General features: G+C 36.9%; 1 protein-coding gene across 1 annotated transcript in view; it reads right to left on the bottom strand.

Annotated features, from left to right (window-relative positions):
* Nucleotides 1-14,998, bottom strand: part of Ziz (dedicator of cytokinesis protein Ziz) — a 464,297-nt gene extending 449,299 nt beyond the window's left edge. The window contains 1 exon segment of the mRNA XM_090369931.1: nucleotides 14,849-14,998. Coding sequence (XP_090226057.1) covers nucleotides 14,849-14,947 — 99 coding nt within the window. The 5' untranslated portion in view covers nucleotides 14,948-14,998.
* Nucleotides 14,999-22,064: the final 7,066 nt, after the last annotated feature.

Genomic DNA, 22,064 nt, shown 5'->3' with positions numbered 1-22,064 from the left:
AAAAATCGATCAAGGAGTCAAGTTACTACATGCAGACGGACGGACAGACATGCTAAAGGCGCATATATGATGACGCGCCTAAACTGCGATTAGTATGAAAATCACTTATTACTAGAAACCAAAATAAGACTATCAATCAACTAGACGAGCCATCTTTTCTTAGGTTATAGCTGAAAAGACAATAACATTTAACTGTTTTTGTCTAAGAGGTGAGCAATGATGTATAGGTGAAAATATATGTAATAAATTGTAAGTATATTAGTATTAAACTTGCATCTCTCTAACCATAAGCACGTGCCCTTAATTTGAAGTTCAGAATTTTATACTGGGCGCATAAAGAGACTTTAAAATTTTAGGTTATTTTTTAGTGCTTAAAAAGGTAGCCGGGAATATACAGTATTTCCGATTATAAAATCTTCAAAAACATATTGAGAGATGAAACATTTTTACAGTTGCCATGTCCTAACCAGGGGCGCATTTTGAAATTTTCCCATATAGAGAGCGAGAAGCAGTAAATATTTTGAAATAATGAAGCTCAAACACTAGTGTGTTTTTTTTTTTTTTTTTTTGTTCTAGGCAAGTCAGCACAAATATACATAAAGCTCCTATTGCCTTCACCATGTCCGTCCGTAAGTCCGCACGTAACAACTCGCCTGTTAATTAACGGATTTTTATGAATATTTTAACGGATATTTAGCTCTTTCAAAAAGATCTGCTAATCCATCCCAAATTTCATTAAGAGATACTGGAGTTCTGCAGAAACTTGGATTAAATAATTGGGAATGTTCGAAAATAAAATCCAGCCATTACTAGAAAAAAATAAATATAAAAATAAATAAATAACCTAATAAAAAAAATAGCAGATATCTTTCTAACGTAAACACACTACAAACATGTGCGCTTACGTAAGTGAATTTTACACATGCTATGGATAAACTCTGTACGATCTATATTTCGAACAAAACAAAAAGAGGGAGAAAAAAAAAAAAAAACAACGTTCTATTTCGTGCCACCAGAAAAGCAAAACATAACAGACTAAGCTACTGTGTTGAATAATTAAATACTACAGTTACCGCAATGCACTACTAAAAGTCGCCCCACCTTCCATTATTTATATTTTGTCTGAAAGGCCAGACTTGCATTAACCAAGAAGGAAGATGAAAAAATAACAGACGGTACAATATATTTACATGGCAATTTAATAATAGAGGTAACATATAAAAGAAGAAACGAAAAACAACAAAATCCTTACATCAGTGATTTTCGACCTATCCTTAATATATATAAATAATTTATTTATTAATATTATTAAAATATTATTAATATATAAATAATATTTTAAAAAGTTATACAATAGTTATTATAATAGAATTATAAGGATGTACCTTATTATAATAAAATAAATACTTAAATTTAAAAATAATAAGTTTAAGTAACTTAAACCCAAATTACGTTACCCCTGGAATGTTGTTGCGGCAAACTAGAGCGCCGTGGCACCCATTTTGAAAACCACTGCCTCACGCAGCCCAAAGGTTAGTTTCACATACTAAAAAATGTCAAAATTAATAATATTATTTACAAGCGAATCAGATTTAATGTATTTACCTTTGAAAAAACAAAATTATAATATACGTACAAATTCTGAAACAGTGGGCAACACAACATTGTTTATGGGTTTGGCAAAACATCGACTTTGAATGAAATTCGCGAGACATGAGCGTGCATATTGTTAGTAAACATTACTTCCGGTCAAGAAATGCATATGTAATACCTGCGGATGACCTACGTAGCCGCATGGCTCGGAATGTTTTTATCTGTTTTTGCTGAACATAGTCCGTGCACGTAACATTATCTGTTCTTTTTTATAAAATAAATATTCCTACTAATTTTTGTTTTCTGAAAGAAAAATAAAACAAACTTATCATTTTGTATGCAGTCTGAGTAAGTTAACGGTTAAATTTCTCCATATGGGGTGTCAATTCATTTGTAATTAGTACAATCGGGATTGTACTGCCGAAAATTAATAAGAATTAATTTTCTAAAACTCTCCCTATTGGGGGGTACCAGGTTCTGCTGAACCCATTGAACACGTCCTTTAAGAAGTGTTTAATGGGTTCAGCCGGCCCTGCTTATTTCTTCAGTAACCCTAGATTGTATTATCAGTTCAGTCTAAAACTACTTTTAAATTTTTTATGAACAAAATTTTGGCCCTGATCGTGTCCATACTGATAACTCAATGAATGCCAATGGCAATTTGCAACACAACAGTTTCAATAAATGAGCGAATGCATGCCGGGAGTGGGGAGTGCGTGACTGACTGAACAGCATTAAAAGCGACAATTTGCACTATGAAATCAAATTCGGTTCTTGTAGTAAAGTTTTTAGGAACATCAGGGATTAAGGCCATATTTTCCAGTATATATATCTGTAAATTGCGTGTGTGTTCCGAGGTCGATTTTCTGTTTGCCGGACGAAAAATCCGAGCTAACTCGGTCACGTTGTGAAAAATGCACATAAAAATTCCTCACGCCATCGACAGGACTCGAACTCAGGTCTTTTCCACCCGGTGTGGAAAGGACGGCTATCCTACCAACTGCTACCCACGAGGGCTCAAATTCTGCATTACAGTTTATTTCAGCTATATAAATATAAAATCCAGGTAATCCTTCTTGAATAGCAAATATAAAACATCTACCAATGCTTAAGTAGCAATGATTGCCCTTATTTACTCTAATAAATAGTCATAATTAAAAAAAAAAAAAAACAACGTCTTTTATGCGTGAACCGAAAACATATTGACCATTCATTCCTCCAAACAGCGTATGGCAACAAACATAACATCTATCCAGTGTGCTTCAGCTACAATATACGAGGTGTGGCAAAAAAAAAAAAAAAAAAAAGTTCCCGGACTGGTTCTTTTGCGATCATGTTCAATGAGTTTGAAAATAAACGGGGGTGGTACGTGGTAGTTCAAACTTCTCCAATAGATGGTGGTACAGACAATGCCCAGTAGGCTGACCAGCTACAAGTAACAAGTTTCGTTAGTAGTGTAAATGTTCCGTGTTACCGTTTTGCAATGGAACAACGAAACGAAAATCAAATTTCTGCTTTAAACTGAGAAAATTTGCAACAACAGAGAAGTATGAAATGTTAAAAACTGTTTATGATAAAATGAAACATTAAGTCGTACCAATATGTTTGAATGGTATAAGCGGTTCAAAGACGGACATGAGGATGTCCGCGATGACCCAAGAAGTGGGCGTCTGTCAACCTCTTGAAATGAGGACAGAGTTGCAAAAGTTCGGGAAATTGTGGCAAGAGATCGTCGTTTGAACCTCAGAATGATGGCTGCTGAGTTGGATATGAATAAGGAGGCGATTCATCAATTTCTGCATGAAGATTAAGGAAAAGGAAGATATGTGTAAAATTTGTGCCGCGCAGCCTCACGGATGAGCAGAAGCAACATCATGAAGATTTCATCCAGACTTGTCAAAACAAGTCCTTATTTCCTCGACTGTATTGTCACTGGAGATGGGTGCTGGGTGTTTCGGTATGACTCAGAGACGAAGTATCAGAGGATGCAGTGGTCTTCAACATAATCACCAACGCTCAAAAAGTTTCGTTTACAAAAGTCCAGGATGAAGACGATGCTGATCATGTTTTTGGACAAACGGGGTGTGATTCACAAGGAATTTGTACCTGAAGGGGGGGAGAGAGTCACTGCTGCGTTCTACGTAAAGGTGCTTCAAAGACCACAGAAGTGCATTTCCTGAACGCAGCCTCATTTTCTAGAGAAAATTCAGCTTGTTCTTGTTACATCTCAATGGCCCCGCCCATACCGCAATTGTTGAGAAGATATTTCTGACAAAATACGCCATTGTACAGATCAACCATCCTCCCTACGCAGATGAAGAAATCCCTAGAATTTCTTCATCTGCGTTATGAAGTAAGTATTATAAATATTATTCAACATAGTTTCTTAAATAATTTATGTGCTAAGTGGACGATAAATTATGTTAAAAATTGATTTAAAAATAAAAATGATTTGCGACTTAATTTAGTATAGTGGTAAGAAGATTCAAATCATACACAAAAAATAAAAGATTTTTCTTTCTTTGGATTGCTTCAGATCCTAAAAAAAATATTATCAAATGAAGCGAAGTGGCAAAAATGGATATCAGACCATTCCTCGAAAATCAGTCTTTCACTAAAATTTTAAAGCAATAAATCCTTTATAGCTCAATTCACGGATACACTGCTCCCGAAGAGTGACGTTATAACAATATTTATGTCATTGAACAACTTCAACTCTTTCCATAATCTGTAGGTTTCTGCTCTCAACAAATCAGAATTTCTTTAGAAAAAAACTGGAAATCCTAGGGCATGATTCTTCCGATATGCTCGACTAACAATTGTTTCTCCTTGATAACTTTCTGGATTTTTTTTTTTTTTAAGAGTCAGTTGTGCTGCGATGCTCATTTCTGCAATTGCTTCCGCTGTTCTAATTAGTGGCTGACGATGATACTTTCTTCATACACTTCCTTCAGATCATTATCCAATGGCTAATGACTGGATATATCTCTACGGCGCGGGTCCACGTAAATTCGTTGCAAGACGGTTCGGTGCATGACAGTTCGCTGTATGCGACAATTCGGTGCATCAACATAGATCAGAAATTAACAAAATTAATGAAGTAAAAGTTTTGGGAAACAAGGGAAATTTTGCGACTTAGAGAGAAGGGATGCATAAATTTAGAAAAAAAAAAAGGATATTTTTTTTATCGATTTTGTATAACAGGATTCACGATCTTTCTCATAGGCAGGTTAGAAAGTGGGCACGTGCCAATTTCAGCATGGTTCGGTCCATACTGTAACACCTTTAATGGTAACTAAGTTGGCATACCATCCCTTAGTCAGGAATGTCGAGAACTGCCACGGATCCTGGTGAAAACGCCTCAATGGACCAGAACGCATATCCACATAGGAAGGGAACCCGGAGTTCCCTTCCTACCCCCTACACAATCTTCAGGGAATCTTACCCACTTACTCTTAAACCATCCACGGCACTAGCCTACTACTAACTCCTTTCAATAAAAAGCACAGCGCGGGTTTCAAACAGGACATTAGAAGAATCGCATTACCCAACGGGCATCCATTAATGATCTCTACTTATCTCTAGAACATCTTTCCCCCCAACCCCACCGACATGTGTATTTTCTAAACAGCTTACAGAAGTGAAAGTAAAGTGCGAACAAGGTCTTCTTGTATCTAAATCTTTAACCTATCTGTGCAATTTTTTTTTTATTAGGATCTCCTAAAATCTTATCTCCTAAATTCTTCTTGCTTCGCCATACACTGAATTCTCCCAAAAAATTCACCGAATCGTAGCCACCCAATTGTCTTTCACCAAATTATATTAGACAATTTTCACCGAATTGCCGCATACACCAAACTGTCATGCACTCAACTGACGCGATCCCCTCTAGAACAGTGAACCATTTCAGAAAGTTAACCCCAAAAATTTGTTCCTTCGGAAATTTCCAACTACCCCTATTAATTAAAATTCCAATCAGCAGTCTTCAGTATAATCAAATATTGGATTTCATTTCACACAAAATGATTTCTAGTTCTTCAAATTACAGCATAATTCGTATCCTATCTTTTATATAAAACATCTGGATCACACAACGAGATTTCTTCGGATGACTCAGATGCCATTTCAAAATCACAGGCGAGTGTTAACTATCAGACGGGATAGGCTACTGTTGTTAGTCCGGAAGTTTAACATCCCTTCATCCGCTTTACCTTTCTGTTAAATTCAAAACAGCTGCTCAATGTTCCCTCAATTCCCAAACAGGAAATGATCTTTCATTTTCCGTTTCACTGCCCAAAAGGGCGAAATTCAATAAAGGATTTTCACACTTCGCATTTCTTTGACCTATATTTCAATTCAGATGCACTTTCCACCCGTCTATCAAGTTCTCAACGATATCATGAACAGAAATATCCGCTGACGTGGTAATTAAATAACCAAGTAATGCCCATGTGCACTTCGCTCTCCTTTCTGGTCATGGACACCGAATTCAAGAGATTTATAGCCCTCTTAATAATTCTGCCCATGATGACTAATACTAGGCATTAGTCATCATGGACAGACGGCTTGATGGGATAAATTAAGAATCACAAAAACGTTTTAACACTTCACAAGCGGCCCAAGTTACAACACTTGTACTGAAACTTGGTCTCAACAATTTTTTGGACCTATATTTCTCCCGCTCTGCGTTATAGATGTAGAATTGTATCTCGAAAAGAGATGAACAAGCCGTTTTTAACCTTTTCTGTTTTATATCAAATGCTTTAATCGAGTTCGTGCAAGGGGCAGAAGATACACAGGATACCAAGAAGCAGATAGGAGAGAGGGAGAATTTACTATGTTATAACAAGTCACATCTAGGACTCGACAAATACGTTCACCATGCCAATTAAAATATCTGATATGGCCACTGATATTTTAGTGTCCAGCAGATGAGACGTTTAATCTCTTCCTCTAGTTCTTTGTTTGCCGATTCTAGTCTTGCAAAGATTGGCGCGACTTTCGACTCAATATGGACACTAAACTATCGACAGCATTATTTTACAGAACGCATCTTACTGGCTGAAGTGACGAAGAATAGCAAATCATATCTAGGTATTGCTAGAACGCGAAATTAAATTTATTAAGTTACCCGAGGAGCATTTCGTAATGAGTTTCGTAGTCAACATCGATATATCAACTTTTACCACTTTTTTTCCGTTGATCATGACAAAAAAAAAATACGTTAAAAAAAAAAAAAAAAAAAATCGAAGATTACTCATTCGTGAAAACATTATATAAGGTGTCCATAAATTATTTACCTGACTGTGAAGCTCAATTATTTATTTATTTTTATTGTAAATAGATATTGTAAAACGGTTTTCTGCACTTAAAGCAATTCAAAAGCTTATCACACAACCGAACTTCAGTAAACCTCCAAATGATGCCCCATCTTGCTGACAGAACACATGTGGCTGCATATCTGAGATACAAGTTACAATTTCAGCATATCTAGTTAATTTGTTGTTGTGGAAGAAAAAATGCCCAATCACCAGGCTGAAGGGCAGTGCGCACCACACGTTTACCTTGGGTCTACACACTCGTGTTAGACGGAAGGGAAACACAGTAGTCCGCGCTAGACACGGCGGTATAAGTATCTCGGAAACTGCAACCCTGCTGCGGTTTTCAAGTACGATTGTGTCTAGGGTGTATCAAGATTGGACTAATCTATCGTTCTATCCTATGGTCGAACACTGCTCATTGACGCGAGGGGTCCAACCGAAGCTGACAATGGTACAAGGTAACAGAAAAGCTAGTCAATCAAATAACAAGTTAATACAACAGTCGTAACCAACGAGGCATTTCAGAACACACAAATACCTTGTCACAAACGGGGTACCGACGCCCATACTGTATTCCACTCTTGTCAGCAAAAAAACAAAGTGCACAAACACTGGCTAACGGAGGGCTGAAAAAAACGTTGCCTGGTCTGACGGACCCTAGTTTCTGTTTCATGCCGATGAAGGACCAGAATATAGTAAAAAGAACATCAGTCCATGAACCTATCCTGCCGGGTGTCAAATGCAGGATGGTGGGGACGCAATGAGAAATGTTTTCGTGAAACTATGTCCTATAATATACCAGCGGAGCATCATTTGGGTGCCATTGGCCACATAAATATTGTTTCCGACAAGGCGCATTCCTTCATGGCTGCAATGCACAGAACTGCGAATCGGTTCTTATAACAGAATAATTAGACGTGTCACAAGAGAACTGTAAAAAACTGTTTCCAGCAACATTAGTGAATGCAGCCTCCCCAGTCACCAAATATTAATCCAACTAAGCACCCGTAGGATGAGATAGGAGCCTTTCAGAGTAGAGATCTGTAATAATCCAAAATGCAAAAACTGTGGGAAGCAACTGACTCAATATGACACAGCATTTGTGTGGTATGCTTTCGGTACTTCGTTCAGTTCATTACACGACGAATCAAGTCTGTTCTGAGGGCTAAAAGAGGAATATACTCACTATTAGGTAGGAGTGGCTAATAAAGTGGCCACTCAGTTCAAATGATTTTAACAACAAAAAAGCAAGGTAAAGCGGTATTTTCACTATATCACGTGACGAGTTTACTGCGTAATGACCACTAAAAAGAACTTTCTTGTATGTCGTCTTTCTCCACCAACTATGAACCCCACTTAGACAAATTAGACAGAACCTGAAATAGATCTAAACCTTCCACTCTGATCAATGACTGCCAAAATAGATACTGTTAGTGTCGATCCATTGGTGATATTTTGGCTTATGTTATCCATCTATGGACAAATACAAATTCAATGGAAAAGTTTGGTGAAATGCAAGCAGTTGCTCTTGACAGTTAAAGAATCCGTAGCAGAGTGGTCAGGAGCGGTAGCAGTAGCACACGCTCTTTGAGTAGACCGGCATTCAAGCCCCTGACTGCTGAATACGGTCATTCTGCCAACCCGCAATGGACCATCGTGGCAGACTATGGTCCATTTCCCTCAGCATGAATTGTTGAGGAGGCTTCCATCCTGCAGTGGGTTGATAATGGCTGCATTTTACCTTTTTTTTTTTTTTTGCTCTTGACATTTCTAAGGCTTTTGATCATGTTTGACATAAAGTTCCCCTATATAAGCTTCCATCTCATGGTCTGCCAACTGTTTTTTGTAATTGAGTATCCAGTTTTCTCTCTGACCGCTCACTGAGGGCAATTGTAGAAGGCTCTCTTTAACTATTCCACTAATGCTGACGTTCCCTAAGGTCCAGTTCTTTCTCCCGATCTTTTCCCTTTGATTATTAATGACCTTCTACTGACTGGAAATCCTATCCATAATTTTGATGATGACAGCACATTGTACTCCACCTTCCAGTTTGAGAAATCTTGCCTTGCACAAACAGCTGTAACTTTTCGAATATCTACTACCATTTTCTTAAATGCTCATCTCCACTTAATTCTTCAACAGTGCAAAGAGAATTTTGTTAATTTCAATCCTTATAAAACTCAGTCCTGTCTTATATCTCGCAAAAAGGATGCTTTGCTTAGATGGCACTCGGATTTCTAGACAAGATCTCATATCTCTATGAAGGATTACTCTTACTTCTAATATCTCTCTCTCTCTCTCTCTCTCTCTCTCTCTCTCTCTCTCTCTCTCTCTCTCCTCTCCCCATAAGCACATTCAAAAAATTGCTTCCTCTGCATCTAAAAAAACTGAGTTCTCTTTTGTTCTTGGCATCACTTTTCTTATAAACTACTCACTCTGTACAAATCTCTGTAGAAATCTAAAATCCACGCTGCATGGAATATTGTTCCCACATCTTCTGTAGTGTCCCCAAAATCTCTTTCGGGCTTCTAGACGCCATTCAAAAGAGGGCAGTCTGATTAATTAATGACCCATCTCTTACAAAGTCTCAACACAATGTCTCATATACACTATTTCTGCTGCATGCCTTTTTCTATTGATACGTACTTCCACGGGCACTCTTTTGAACTGGCTTCTGTAATTTTCCTCTCTTCCAAACCAGTTCCGAATACATGTCACAACAGTCAACGTTCATTTACTGTCCATCAAACTCAGAGAACCAACTTTTCTTCTTCCTTCAACTACCGTTTCTCTGAAAATTACAACCTATAGAACTTCAAGTCAAATGTCAACAAGTACCTTCAATCTATGCATAGTGCTAAAGGTTCTAATACCTTTCATATTTGGCATTTCCTTTTAAAAAAAAATAAATAAATAAAAAACACATTTACCTCTGTTGCTTCCACCAAAATATTCTTATAATAATGCGAAAACCATACGTGAGAGCTCCCCATTCTGCTTAAAGATCACCTATGTCCAACACCTCTCCAGGAATTGCAGCGAAGTACAGTTGGCTAAATCGGTGTAGAATAGCCAATAAAAAAATATATATAATAAATAAATAAAAAGAAAAAATCTCATTAAGAAAGTAGCGCAACTTGAAACAGCAATTTCCTATAACGAGCAAAGCAGGCGACCCTTCATCCACCCCCCCCCCCTCCACTATCCATGGTGAATGGCATACCGAACATACCGTGACTTTAGTTTTCTTTGGAGTACCAAAGGCGATCAATCAGTCTCTGCCGAACACAGATTCCAAAAATAGAGCTTCCATTTCTTACAACGTAAAGCAATTTCTTTTCGTTCTATTCTTTCTTATATAATTAACTAGGCTTGCTACCAACGTTCTTCTGTTCAATTTCTACCGTTATTTTAACAAAGAACTACTGGACTAATATTACCAATAACCAATTGATCTTTTATTACACTCCAACTAGCGCGAACATTCGTCATTGTCATTTCGCAACTGGAAAAAAAAAGACATTTTTAAGAAAGTCTCTTCACTGATTCTTTCTTGTACCCCACTGCATTTTCTCTTTACACTCTCTAGACATGATGCCAGACTCATTAATCGATTTCCGAGTTTTAGTATCGACAATCTCCATACCACGTTGATATTAGTGGGTGAAAATTGTATCCAAGTAAGTTTGCACTTTCGTTGCATTTAATTTTTAATTGCATTTTCGTTACATAAAAAACGCATAAAAAAAATGTCATTCGTATGCAATATACTGTTAAAATACAATTCTAAATTTATCTCCGAGTGGTGGAGGGGGGGGGGGGGAAATAACTCAGGTTTTTTTTTTTTTTTTGTATCTACTTTTCACTCATCGTTCTAATCCAAGATAAATCTAATAATACGCCGTTTTATCTGTAGTCTCTCGATCTTTACTATTGTTCTGCGTTTACATAATATTAACAGATCTTTACGATAATTTTGCAACGCTCAGTAAGCAGGATGTTTGAAACAAGATAACAGAAGACAATTTACGTCAATTAGGCTCAACACACGTCTAACATATGTTAAGATGAGTTTGCTGATCAGAAAGATATTCTACGTCTGCCAAATACAAATGAGAGTAAGCAGACGATCAAATACAGACAATTTATCTTTAATCCACAGGTAGGTCAAGCGCAAGAAAAAAAAAAAAACGGCTGCAACGTAAAATTTAGCTTGAGACTACTGTTACTACTTCCCCAAAAAAGGTGGCTGTCGTCTGCTTGGGATCTTACTACCCTGACAAGTTTCTGTACTTGTTGGTGTTCGGTAAACAGCAAGGGCGCCCACTCAGTCCGAAGGTGCTCAGAACCTAACTGCCAGACGATCCTGTTTTATGTTATGTATTGTATGGTGTATAATAAAGACTTCTTTTGCAAAGGGAAGGGTCTTAAATTATGGCTTCGCACTGCGACCGATAAGGGTCAAAATACGTCGTTGCAAATTGTGAAATCCAAAAAGAGAAATGCTGACTCTGTTGGGACACTTTTGAAAACTTTTTTTTTTTTTTTTTACTCCTTAAGTCTACAAGGGAAAAGCGAAAAAGGCTTGATTTTTTGGGGTTACAGTAAATTTTATTTGATAGCAAACTTCGGGCTACCTAACTTATTAATCTACTACAGTATATAATTTTTGTATTAATAACTGAAATGGTTTTTCAGATTAACCTGTGGTCATTGACTTTCGACATTTATCTTTACTGATAAAATACAGTACTGTATAATGATAAAATAGAATTCTACTTCATCATCGCAAGATATGTCGAGCCAACCCAAATTTCATTAAAATTGGACAAATAGAAATCAGGCAGTTACTATTATTTATTTATTTTACTATTATCTTATTATTATTATCATTATTTCATTTATTTTTATGCATATCACATAGGCTATCCAAATACCGTACATTTTACTTATGGCACTAAATATTTTGTCTGTTGTCGTGATCTGATTGGAAGGATGAATAGGCAATATGCCGGATGTGCAGAAACGAAATAATGACGAATTACACAATAGTAATAATGAGCTATTACCAATTCTTATTATATTAATCAAAGCAGAACCGAAAATGCGTGTTATATTTCAATTGTTATTGAAATCCAGGGAAAAAATAAGTAAACTGCATTACAAAAGTGTTGACAGCATACTGAGACCTGAGGTACATGTTGTGTTTCAATTTTTTATAAAAATTCAGGTGGAAATAAGTATTAAAAATCATTCAGTGAATATTATGTTGTGAATTGTGTGAACCGAAATTATTTAAAAGGCAATCAGTTTATTTACTTTTCGCTTCTATTAATAACGAAAAATCAAGAAGTTCAATTAATTTAAGAAATAAAATTCGAAAGCGTCTGAAATGAAATGCCCTGCATACTATACGAAATACATATGACAGTGGCTAGGTGGATTTATTTACAAGCTACCTGTTTCCAAGCTGAATCATTACCAAATTCGTTACAAACTGAGGACCAAATAAGTTTTTAAAGCCTGCCATAAATAATCAAGTATTTGGCAGATGCATTTAGAAGTTTGTTAAAATCATGTTTGGTAAAGTGTCTAACATTTTTAGTAAATTTTGTAAGTCTATTCCAGAAAACATTATGTAAAGTTCACAGAAAAAAAAAAAAAAAAGTAGCTCGTATATGGAGGCAAACATTATGTACTTCGAGGAATTGGGAATATATTTTTCTCATCCGTGAAGCTGTGCTGCACAAATTTTGCTTTCTTTTTCCTAAATCTTCATGCAGGATTTAATCGTCTCCGTATTCACACCAAACTCATCAGTCCTCATTCTGAGAACCAAACGACGATCGCTTTGCCACAATTTCTCGAACTTTTGCAACTCTGTTCTCATTTCTAGAGGATGACGGACGTCCACTTCTTTGGTCATCGTGAACATCCTCACGTCCATCTTTGAAAGGATTATACCATTCAAACACATTGGTACGACTTAAAATGTTCTTTGTCACCTGTCTTGTTTCATGTAAATACAGTAGTCAACTCTAGATACCATCAACTTTCATCCGCAGGTAAGAGTTCCTGCCAGTGGAAAACACTGATCTAAGCTAAGCCTCAAAATCAAAGCTCTACGTTTAAGGAAATGTTGATAAAACATTACCGTGATTTCCTTTATATGCAATGCTGTAGTCGCAAAGTTAGCAGAAGGTATACTCTAAGAATGTTATAACCAGAAGGTATACGCCATTCACCTAAAAAAATTCAGAGGGTATAACATCATATATCCGCGTATACCATCCACTATAGCCCCGTTTATATGCATTGTTCTCTATTTTTTAACATTTTTTTTTTTCATCAAAAAGCAAAAGGGGAATAATCCTATCCCTTCCCTCAAATATTCTTTGGCTAAAAATTGGGAAAGTGAATGCTTTCGCCAGGTTGTGAGGTGAAGAAAGAAAAATCGCAGACGATTGCGATCATTTTAGAAATCGTTTGCTTAATTTTCTTCCCTGAATTCAGAGAAGAAAATCCTTTTTGGTTTGCGATGGGAATCTCCCTTACATGCAAGCCAGCGTTGAAAGATAATATAAGTCAGGGGCGGTCTCAGGATTTTCAAGGGGTGAGGGGGGGATAAAGCAGTGTTCCCGGGAATCGTTAAGCTTTAATCATGTAGCAAAACAAAACAAAAAAATCTAAGTGTAGCAACACAAATCAGCATTATTTTAATCATCATAAGAGGCTACAGTCCCTTCGATCGCTACATGGGATTGCCCCTGCAAGCAGATTACAGACAAGATGATCCCGAGAAAAACAAATGTTCAGTGTAAATAATATAATAAAACCTATGTTGTCCAGGTGCTTAAACTACACTTTTATGGACTAAATTTATTAATTACTTACATAAAATTGTTGACCTTTTGGCTTATTTTAGTTATGCTCATCATTCTGCAGAATTATACACATTAATAGTAACATTTGCATTTATTAAATAAATTCTCCACTTATTTATCAAAACTGATAGTGTTTTCATCCACATTATTTTTATATATTGTACACAATAATCCCTGTCTCTCAGAACAGGGAGAGAAGAATATTACATTAATATTCTATTAAATCATTCTATCATTTTCTATCATTTTCACGAACTCTAAAGGCATAATCTCCTAACGCCTTAGATCTTCACACGGTATCGTAATCAGCATTCTTCTAATATGAGTTGCTATTCAACCGTAAGGAATTTAAAAAAATGTACTATGCCCAGTCTGCAATCTCTTTCTTGTGCATGTGTGGGGAAAAGGCGGGGGGGAAGCGACACTCGTATAAGATCGTCTAGAGTATCATAGCAACGTGCATATCGGGTAGTACTTGTGCATTACACATACGCAACACTTAGATCCAGTGGGTGTGTTATATGTTAACTTGTCAACCCCCGCAGTTCCATCTACAAGTGGCAGCGAACTTGACCAGGGGGTGGTTATTAGTTCACTGAGCAAAGCAATGTATAAATCAGGTGAACTAGCTATTGTGTGTATGGCAAAAAAAGACTTTCCATTACGCATCACCCTGATATATTTAGAATACAATATGTTCAGATTACAGTCGAGTTATATTCATCATTAATCAAAGAAATTACATCTGAAATAATAAATTCAACAGCATCGATACGTAACGTTTCATATGCTTGATTTTAAAAAAAATAAATAAAATAAAATAACTGATCCTTACACTCGATTAAACGTATAAATTCAAGCAGCAATGTAAATATATAATTTACTGTACTATTGATATTAATGAATAAGCGATATTAATTGTCCAGACCAGTGGGTTATTAACACCACTATATTTCAATACCTATCCCACTGCTCTGGGCTTCAGCATCAGTTGTCGAGGAAACGAAGGAAGCTTCAAGGTTATAATTGGGATTTGACAGCCACACTTACCAGTACGGTGCTTTCCCTCACAGCCTGAGAAACAGTTTCTCTTACTTGGGCTGCAGATCCGGGTTTGCTTAATCCTCTTGAAAATTTTCTTTCCGCCATTTACCAAAATCTTACAAACACTAGAAGGAAAACACTCATATTCATTGTCCAGCTTAACCTTTTTGCCATTCCTCACGCACGCCAAGCTATTAACATTCAACCATTAATGCGAGACTAGCGACCTCTCTGTATCAATTTTAAAACCTCGTGAATTGTCAGGAAATCTTTATATATATATATATAAAGATTTATTTATATATATATATATATGTAAATCTTATATATATATATATATATATTTTATTAATATTTCATATTTTATTCCCCGTTTCGGAGTTCTGTGTTTAGTAAATTTTTCCCGCCTTTATCTGATGTAGGCTATCGTAACTTTCTTTTAACGTTTTCATGTAATTTTTTAAGCTTTCCGGAGTTTCGAACTGCCATCTTTACTTTTATTTATCATATTAATTAAAATATACATATATATATATATATACAGTATATATATATATATATATATATATATATATATATATATATTCAAGTGTAAGGGTTAAATGGACAGCTTCTTCATTAAAAAAAAAAAACAGAAGAAAAAATAATTAACCACTAAAGAAAAAAGTATGGCGTACGATAAACGAATTAATACAAATTTAAAGAAAGAAAAGTGTATAAAAATATAGTGAAAAAATATGCTACTTACTATTACATAATATTTAATAGCTCCCATTTACAATTAAAAATACAATATTAAATCTGGATGCCAGCATCTCTTGCAAATTTTTTGTGCATGAAAAAAAAAAACCGGACTAATGGAAGGGGAGAGAGCTGAACTTAGACCAAGCACTGAGAATTCTCTACAGGCTCCATAATTATTAGTTAGGTGTTTTTTTTTTTTTTTTTTTTTTCGTCTTCATTATTTGAAACTTTTTTATTTTTCAGGTTTCATTATAATGGGCTATAGTGAATAGTATCAAGAGTTTCAGGGCCATGCAAATGGGGATGCATTGGATGCGTCACAGTATCACCATAAATAAACGAGAAAGTCTCAACATAAATAAACGAGGCCCCTTAACCCCGTTTGCATCCGGTACCCCCCCCCCCAGTACCTTTGCACAGCCCTGAAGAGTTTCCTCACACTGTGTGGACAATGCATGATTTGTGATAGACATTACATGCAAATTAATTATTTATTACTTTAATTATTAAAAGCACAAACTCCACATATATGTTCAAATGAAATCGCTTAATTATTCATACCCAGTGGTGTAAAATGGGATTTCATACTCGAAAGCACGTTCAATTAACTAAATAAATTTGCGCTGGTGTCAACGTTTTGGATCCGATCTGGATTCCGTTTTCAAGACAATTTACGTACTGTGGAGCTAACGGGACTCTTCTGGGGCAGGTTATAAGGAGTTTTAAAAGATAAAAATATTTTATCATTTAAAATTTAAATGCATGATCGCTGTTCCCATCAACCATAGTTGAAAATTACTTCAAATATTAAAAGAGTTTTTGCAAGCGACCAAGTTTTGAGAAAGGTTTGAATTTTTTCCCTTCCTAGAAATGCCCATATGGTTGGCATATAATAATCGTCATCTTTTCCATACGTTATAGACAAGGTTATAGATTCGAATAGGAACTGTTATGTACTTTTTTTTTTTTTTTTTTTGCACCACGGCCAAATTAGATAGTCTCCTGCGAAGATTACATGATTTCTTTTTGTGCTGGAAACTTTTTTTATCTAAGGAAACATGCAACCAATCATAGAATGCAACTTAGACACAACATGCCGACTCTTCACATTCTTAAGTGTCTCAGCACAAATTATAACAATAACTAATCTCCAAGGAAATTAGGTTTTTCATGCCGAAATATTGGCAAATCGATAACAGAATACCTTAGGGTTTCGGTTCCATCACCAAAATTTTAGACAGTCGAATTTATTGTCAATGCCATAGTTTTTTTTTTTTGTTTTGTTTTTATGTAGTTCAAAAACTGGTCTCAGACCTAGAAGAAATAGATATACCATACTTCGATTTGAAATCTAAAATGTCCCACAGCATAAAGTTGTCTCTCAAATTAACAGATAAAGGAAATACTTCAAACTGATATAGTCTTCACTTCATGAAACTGAAGTCCCTAACCTTTCCACTGACCATCGAGATTCCTTTGGGAAAATACTTTAATAACATTGTGGTTGTTACCTGCAATCCATTCCTGCAGCGTCATATCTTTGATACTGCTTGGATCCTTAGTGGCTCAAATAAATAACGGTCATCCAATTGGTTCAAAAATAAGGTTTCATATGACTCCTGATTGGGATTTTCTACCAAAAAGAAACAAATTAAAGTTAACCAAAATGTAGCAATCACACCTACTTCTTCCAAGTTGCTTAAAAAGAGTTTTATAATACTTATCAGAATAACTCTCTCTCTCTCTCTCTCTCTCTCTCCAAATGGATTTGATCAGATTCCTTTCTGATCTCCAGATAGGTGCAAGCGTTATTTTGTTTCTTGCTACTCTAATCTGTAAATTTCCTATCTTCCTCCCCAGTTAACAGTTTAAATGAATCACCTAGGCCTACTCTCTGAGCATACACCTGCCCTGTTCAAATCAATTTCATCTTTATTTATTAAACAAATTGCTTCTACTAACGAGGGCGATCCATCCTAAGAAATTTTCCTTGCAAAGTTACAGGTGACTCGCTAGGAATTTAATCTATGGGATTAATTGAGATCAAACTCCGTCAATGACGCAAAGAACTTTTTAAGACCTTATTTCACACTACAACTCAGTTAGTCAGTCTCAGGTGAGGAAAGCAATGCTTTTTCATCCAGAATTGTGCCTGTTCTCTCGTCTGTTTGCAAATCATGCAAATCTGTTTGCAAATAATAAACATGGATGAAGGAGTTTGTTCTCCCTGTTAACCCTAATATTCAATATTTTTTATGAAATTAATTCATAACAGATGAAATCATATGCAAAAGACCTATTAAGCCATCATTCAGGCATTCAAAACTAACGGGTTTTAAAATTGCAAAGAATAGCAGAGATATGACAAACAAGTTGAATGAGTTGTAGAAAGAAACATTGAATTTCAAAGAGACTTAATAGTCGGATACTTTAACAGCCATTTCTTGTTGTGTTCATGCAAAGTCAAGGGTATCTGATATAGTGAAAAGTATAAAAACAAGGACGATGTAATTGTGTGAAATAATCAAACAGACCAAAAAATATAAACTAACAGGAACCATCTTACTCTAAAGAAAGTAACGAAAGCAAACTAAATGACATCCTAGGTTGGGTTGGTTTTTAAATGGTGCATGGGCAGATAACATATCCTTGCAAAAGATCACATTGAAGCATTGAAGCTGCAAACATTCTCCATACTTCATAGGAATGTGTGTGTGTGTGTGTGTGTGTGTGTGTGTGTGTGTGTGTGTGTGTGTGTGTGTGTGTGTGTGTGTGTGTGTGTGTGTGTGTGTGTGTGTGTGTGTGTGTGATCAAGGTATTAAGGAGCTGTGCATAACAATGGTTTTCGTGGCACAATTGACACAAGCTTCGTACAGCACCAACCAATAAACACAAGGTACTCCGGATCGACAAGTCGCTTTAAGTGTATTCATATCAAACAGTTGGTCAAAGAGAGTCAAACATGCCAAACAGTTGGTTTGCAGAATGTATAGAGGAGAATGGTGCCTACAGTAAAGTGTGAAAGATGCAAGATGGTGGTATCCGGCTGTTTCTTGCAGCTAGAAATCGGACTGTTGGTTGTAATGCCAAAAGCTATGGATGGCACATGTACACTAACTTCTTGGACAATTCTCTGAACACATTCTTGAAGTTGCTTGGAATGGAACCTACACATTCCAGAACGATAATACTCCATTACATCAGACAAACAATGTGAAAATCTGGTTTCAAGAAAACGAAGTGCAACAATTTTCAACGTGCAAAATTATTATTTTTCAAACAACACTTGTATACTGTCTGACTGGTTTATTAGGAGCATGGAGGTTTGAGATATTAGTATTAGACAAATAGTATAAGGAGGCTTTTGCTACACTGACCAAAAAAAAAAAAAAAAAAAAAAGAAAGAAAGTAATAGGAATATACAAATTAGGTGCTTCCCTCCTCATATAGGCAACCGTTGAATTTTTTCAAACAGTCAGCTCCAACTACCTGCGAAATTAACTTGTTCCAGCAATCAACAACTCGCTGGCTGAAAGAAAATATCTTGCAATCGAGTCCTAACCTATTTTCCTTTATTTTTAATTTATCGCCCCTAGTTCTGAAATTCTTTATAACACTGAAAATTCAACGTAATATTTTTTATTAGCCCACCTCAACGCCTATTAAACCGCAATCAGGTCCCCCCATTCCAAGGTGCCTAGTTGCTATGCTCTGTAGCCTACATAATCAGAACGTTTCCTTATACAGTAGCCCTCCTTTTGCCGATCTCACGATGCGAGCTGTTCAGCTTTAGACCCACTGAAGAAGCTCAATGTCTTTTTTCAGATGAGATCTCCATACCGGCACAGTGTTCCAAACATGCTCTTACAATTGCGTTGTACAGTGGAATTATGACCTCCCTATCTCTACAGGTTCGAGGAATTTATTGTAGCTTAAACACAGAGCGTACAGATAAAGCAGAAATATATGAGCTTTCGGCTATATGGTAGCCTTCGTCAGAATTAAAATACATGAATGGCAGTTGGAATGAAGATGTGCACTGCCAGGCGCGTGAGACGCGAGGTTTAATTGTTTGTTGACGTTTGTGGCTGTGACGCATGATGACGTGGCCAGCGCTTGTCCAATGACAGAACTACTGACTCTGTGATCGGGTTGACTTGGTAACCACTGTTCCTGTTTAAGGATTTATCCGAAGATTTTATATTTAATGATTCCAACCAGGTACGCTTTAGGTAATGGTGGGATCTGTCTACCACCACGACAACGCGGTGTGGGTCGATGTCGTGGTGGGTTGTCCAGACATGTTCGGCGATAGCTGAGTGTTCTATATCCGCTAAACGGATCGCTCTTTTGTGCTCCGAGAGACGTTTCTCGAGTCGACGTCCAGTCTCTCCGAAGTAGCAGCTAGTGCAGTCACGGCAAGAGATGCGGTAGACTAAACCGCTCTGCAGAAGGGTGGGGACAGGTGTTTTCACGTTGGAAATGAAAGAACGTGCACATCTTCATTCCAACTGCCATTCATGTATTTTAATTCTGACGAAGGCTACCATATAGCCGAAAGCTCATATATTTCTGCTTTATCTGTACGCTCTGTGTTTAAGCTACAATAAATTCCTCAATGAATCCAGAGCGCGTAGGCCTGTTTCGTTATGCTCTACAGGTTCGATATATCATCGATAGAACACCATGGGCTTACTTGTAAAACTTGTTTACATTGTTCAGAAAACTTCATATCCGCCAGGAAAGCAACTTGGCAAAATTAATCGGTAATCCTCTTTATTTTTCATCACAATTGAATCACAAATTCAAATTATTATATTAGGGCCACACGTAATCTCTTACGTATACTCATATGTGTATTATGACTGTAAATTGCGTGTGTTCTCTGGTCGATTTGCCTGTTTTTCTGGACGAAAATCCCCCAATTTCTGGTGGGGGAAACATTTGAATCACACTTGAACTACAAACATCGAATATGGACACAATGTAACCAGTCCTGGAGGCGGAACAGCAAATACATGAACTACAACCCAGAGCAGCCGAAGTGGAAACAGACAAGATCGCGATTTCCAGAGAATACAAGAAGAGTGGAACAAAGCCCTTACAGATTCGAGGGAATGAACCCGACCAAGACCCACCCATACTGAAGCAGAGCCACAACAGAATCTTGTGAAAAGTCACAATCACTTGAATAAGCGAATAATATCGGTTTGTTTCAACTACAACGCAGTAACAGCAGACACCATCCGCACAGCCATTTACTGTGCGACTGTAGCAGCCACCAGGATGAACGGAAGGGAAGACCAACGTAGCACTAAATGCAAAGACAAGGAACTACCAGCCTTGGAACGAAGGTTACAGCAGAAGATAGAAGAGTTAAGAGTGAAGATAGGCCAAATGACCCAGCAGCAACGGGGCAATAGAAGTAAGAAGCTGGTTAGAAAAGCGAAGACTATCCTCAAGAAAGACAACATCGGCAGCAAACATGAAACCTGTATTCAGAGGATGGAAGAATACCTTGACACCCTCAGCATAAACTGCTAGTACTCAGCAGAAGACTTTGCCATTATAGGGAGAGTGTCCAGAAGAAAACAGACAACAGGATAATTGATGAAATCCTGAGAGTTTTCCACAGGAAAATATAACAAGAGGATATGTAAGGTAGGGGATCCCTCAACCAGAAGGTACTCGAGGAGTTCTTGGGTAACCTGTGGAGCAGCGAAATTAGCCATAATGATTGTGAATTCTGAATAGATCTAGAAAGGAAGAAAACCAAGAACGTACAAGAGATGACAGAATGGGAAATTCGGGAGGAAGAAGTACAACAGTCGATCAGGATGCTTCACAACTACTGGCGAACCCAGGAACAAATAACATCCACAACTACTGGTACAAGAAATTTAGTTGCACATACATACACAGTCAGATGGCGGAGCAGTTTACCCGGATAATAATGCACCTTGACACAATCCTAGAGTATCTAATTCAAAGAATCGCTTACCCGAAGACTAAAGACAAAGACACCACAGTCTGCGCGCGTAGCACAGTGGTATCGTCACCGTCCGCCCCCCCCCCACTGGGTGGAAAAGGCCCGGGTTCGAATTCTGTCGATGACGCGAGGAACTTTAATGGGCTTTTTCACTCCGTGGCTGTTAGTCGGTCTCAGGCGTAGATAACAAGGTTTCCCCCCAGAAATTGGGGTTTTTTTCATCCAGCAAACAGGGCAAATTGACCAGAGAACACACGCAATTTACAGAAAAATAAATATATGGGTAGATGTAAGAAATTACAGGTGGCCCTAATATAATAATTTGAAAGGCACCACAAACTCGACAAAGTAAAAAACAATTACCTGTCTCCCAACAATGTATAAGATCCTGAACAACGGCACAACTATGACGATGGTAGACCACTTGGAGAACCATAACATCATTACAAGCAGCAAAAGGGATGTATAAGCAGAGGAGCAAATAATTTG

Source organism: Mastigoproctus giganteus, chromosome 1 (assembly GCF_048544385.1).
Source record: "Mastigoproctus giganteus isolate SK-2022 chromosome 1, ASM4854438v1, whole genome shotgun sequence".
Taxonomy (NCBI): Eukaryota; Metazoa; Arthropoda; class Arachnida; order Uropygi; family Thelyphonidae; genus Mastigoproctus; species Mastigoproctus giganteus.
This window is presented reverse-complemented; position numbering and strand designations above follow the sequence as displayed.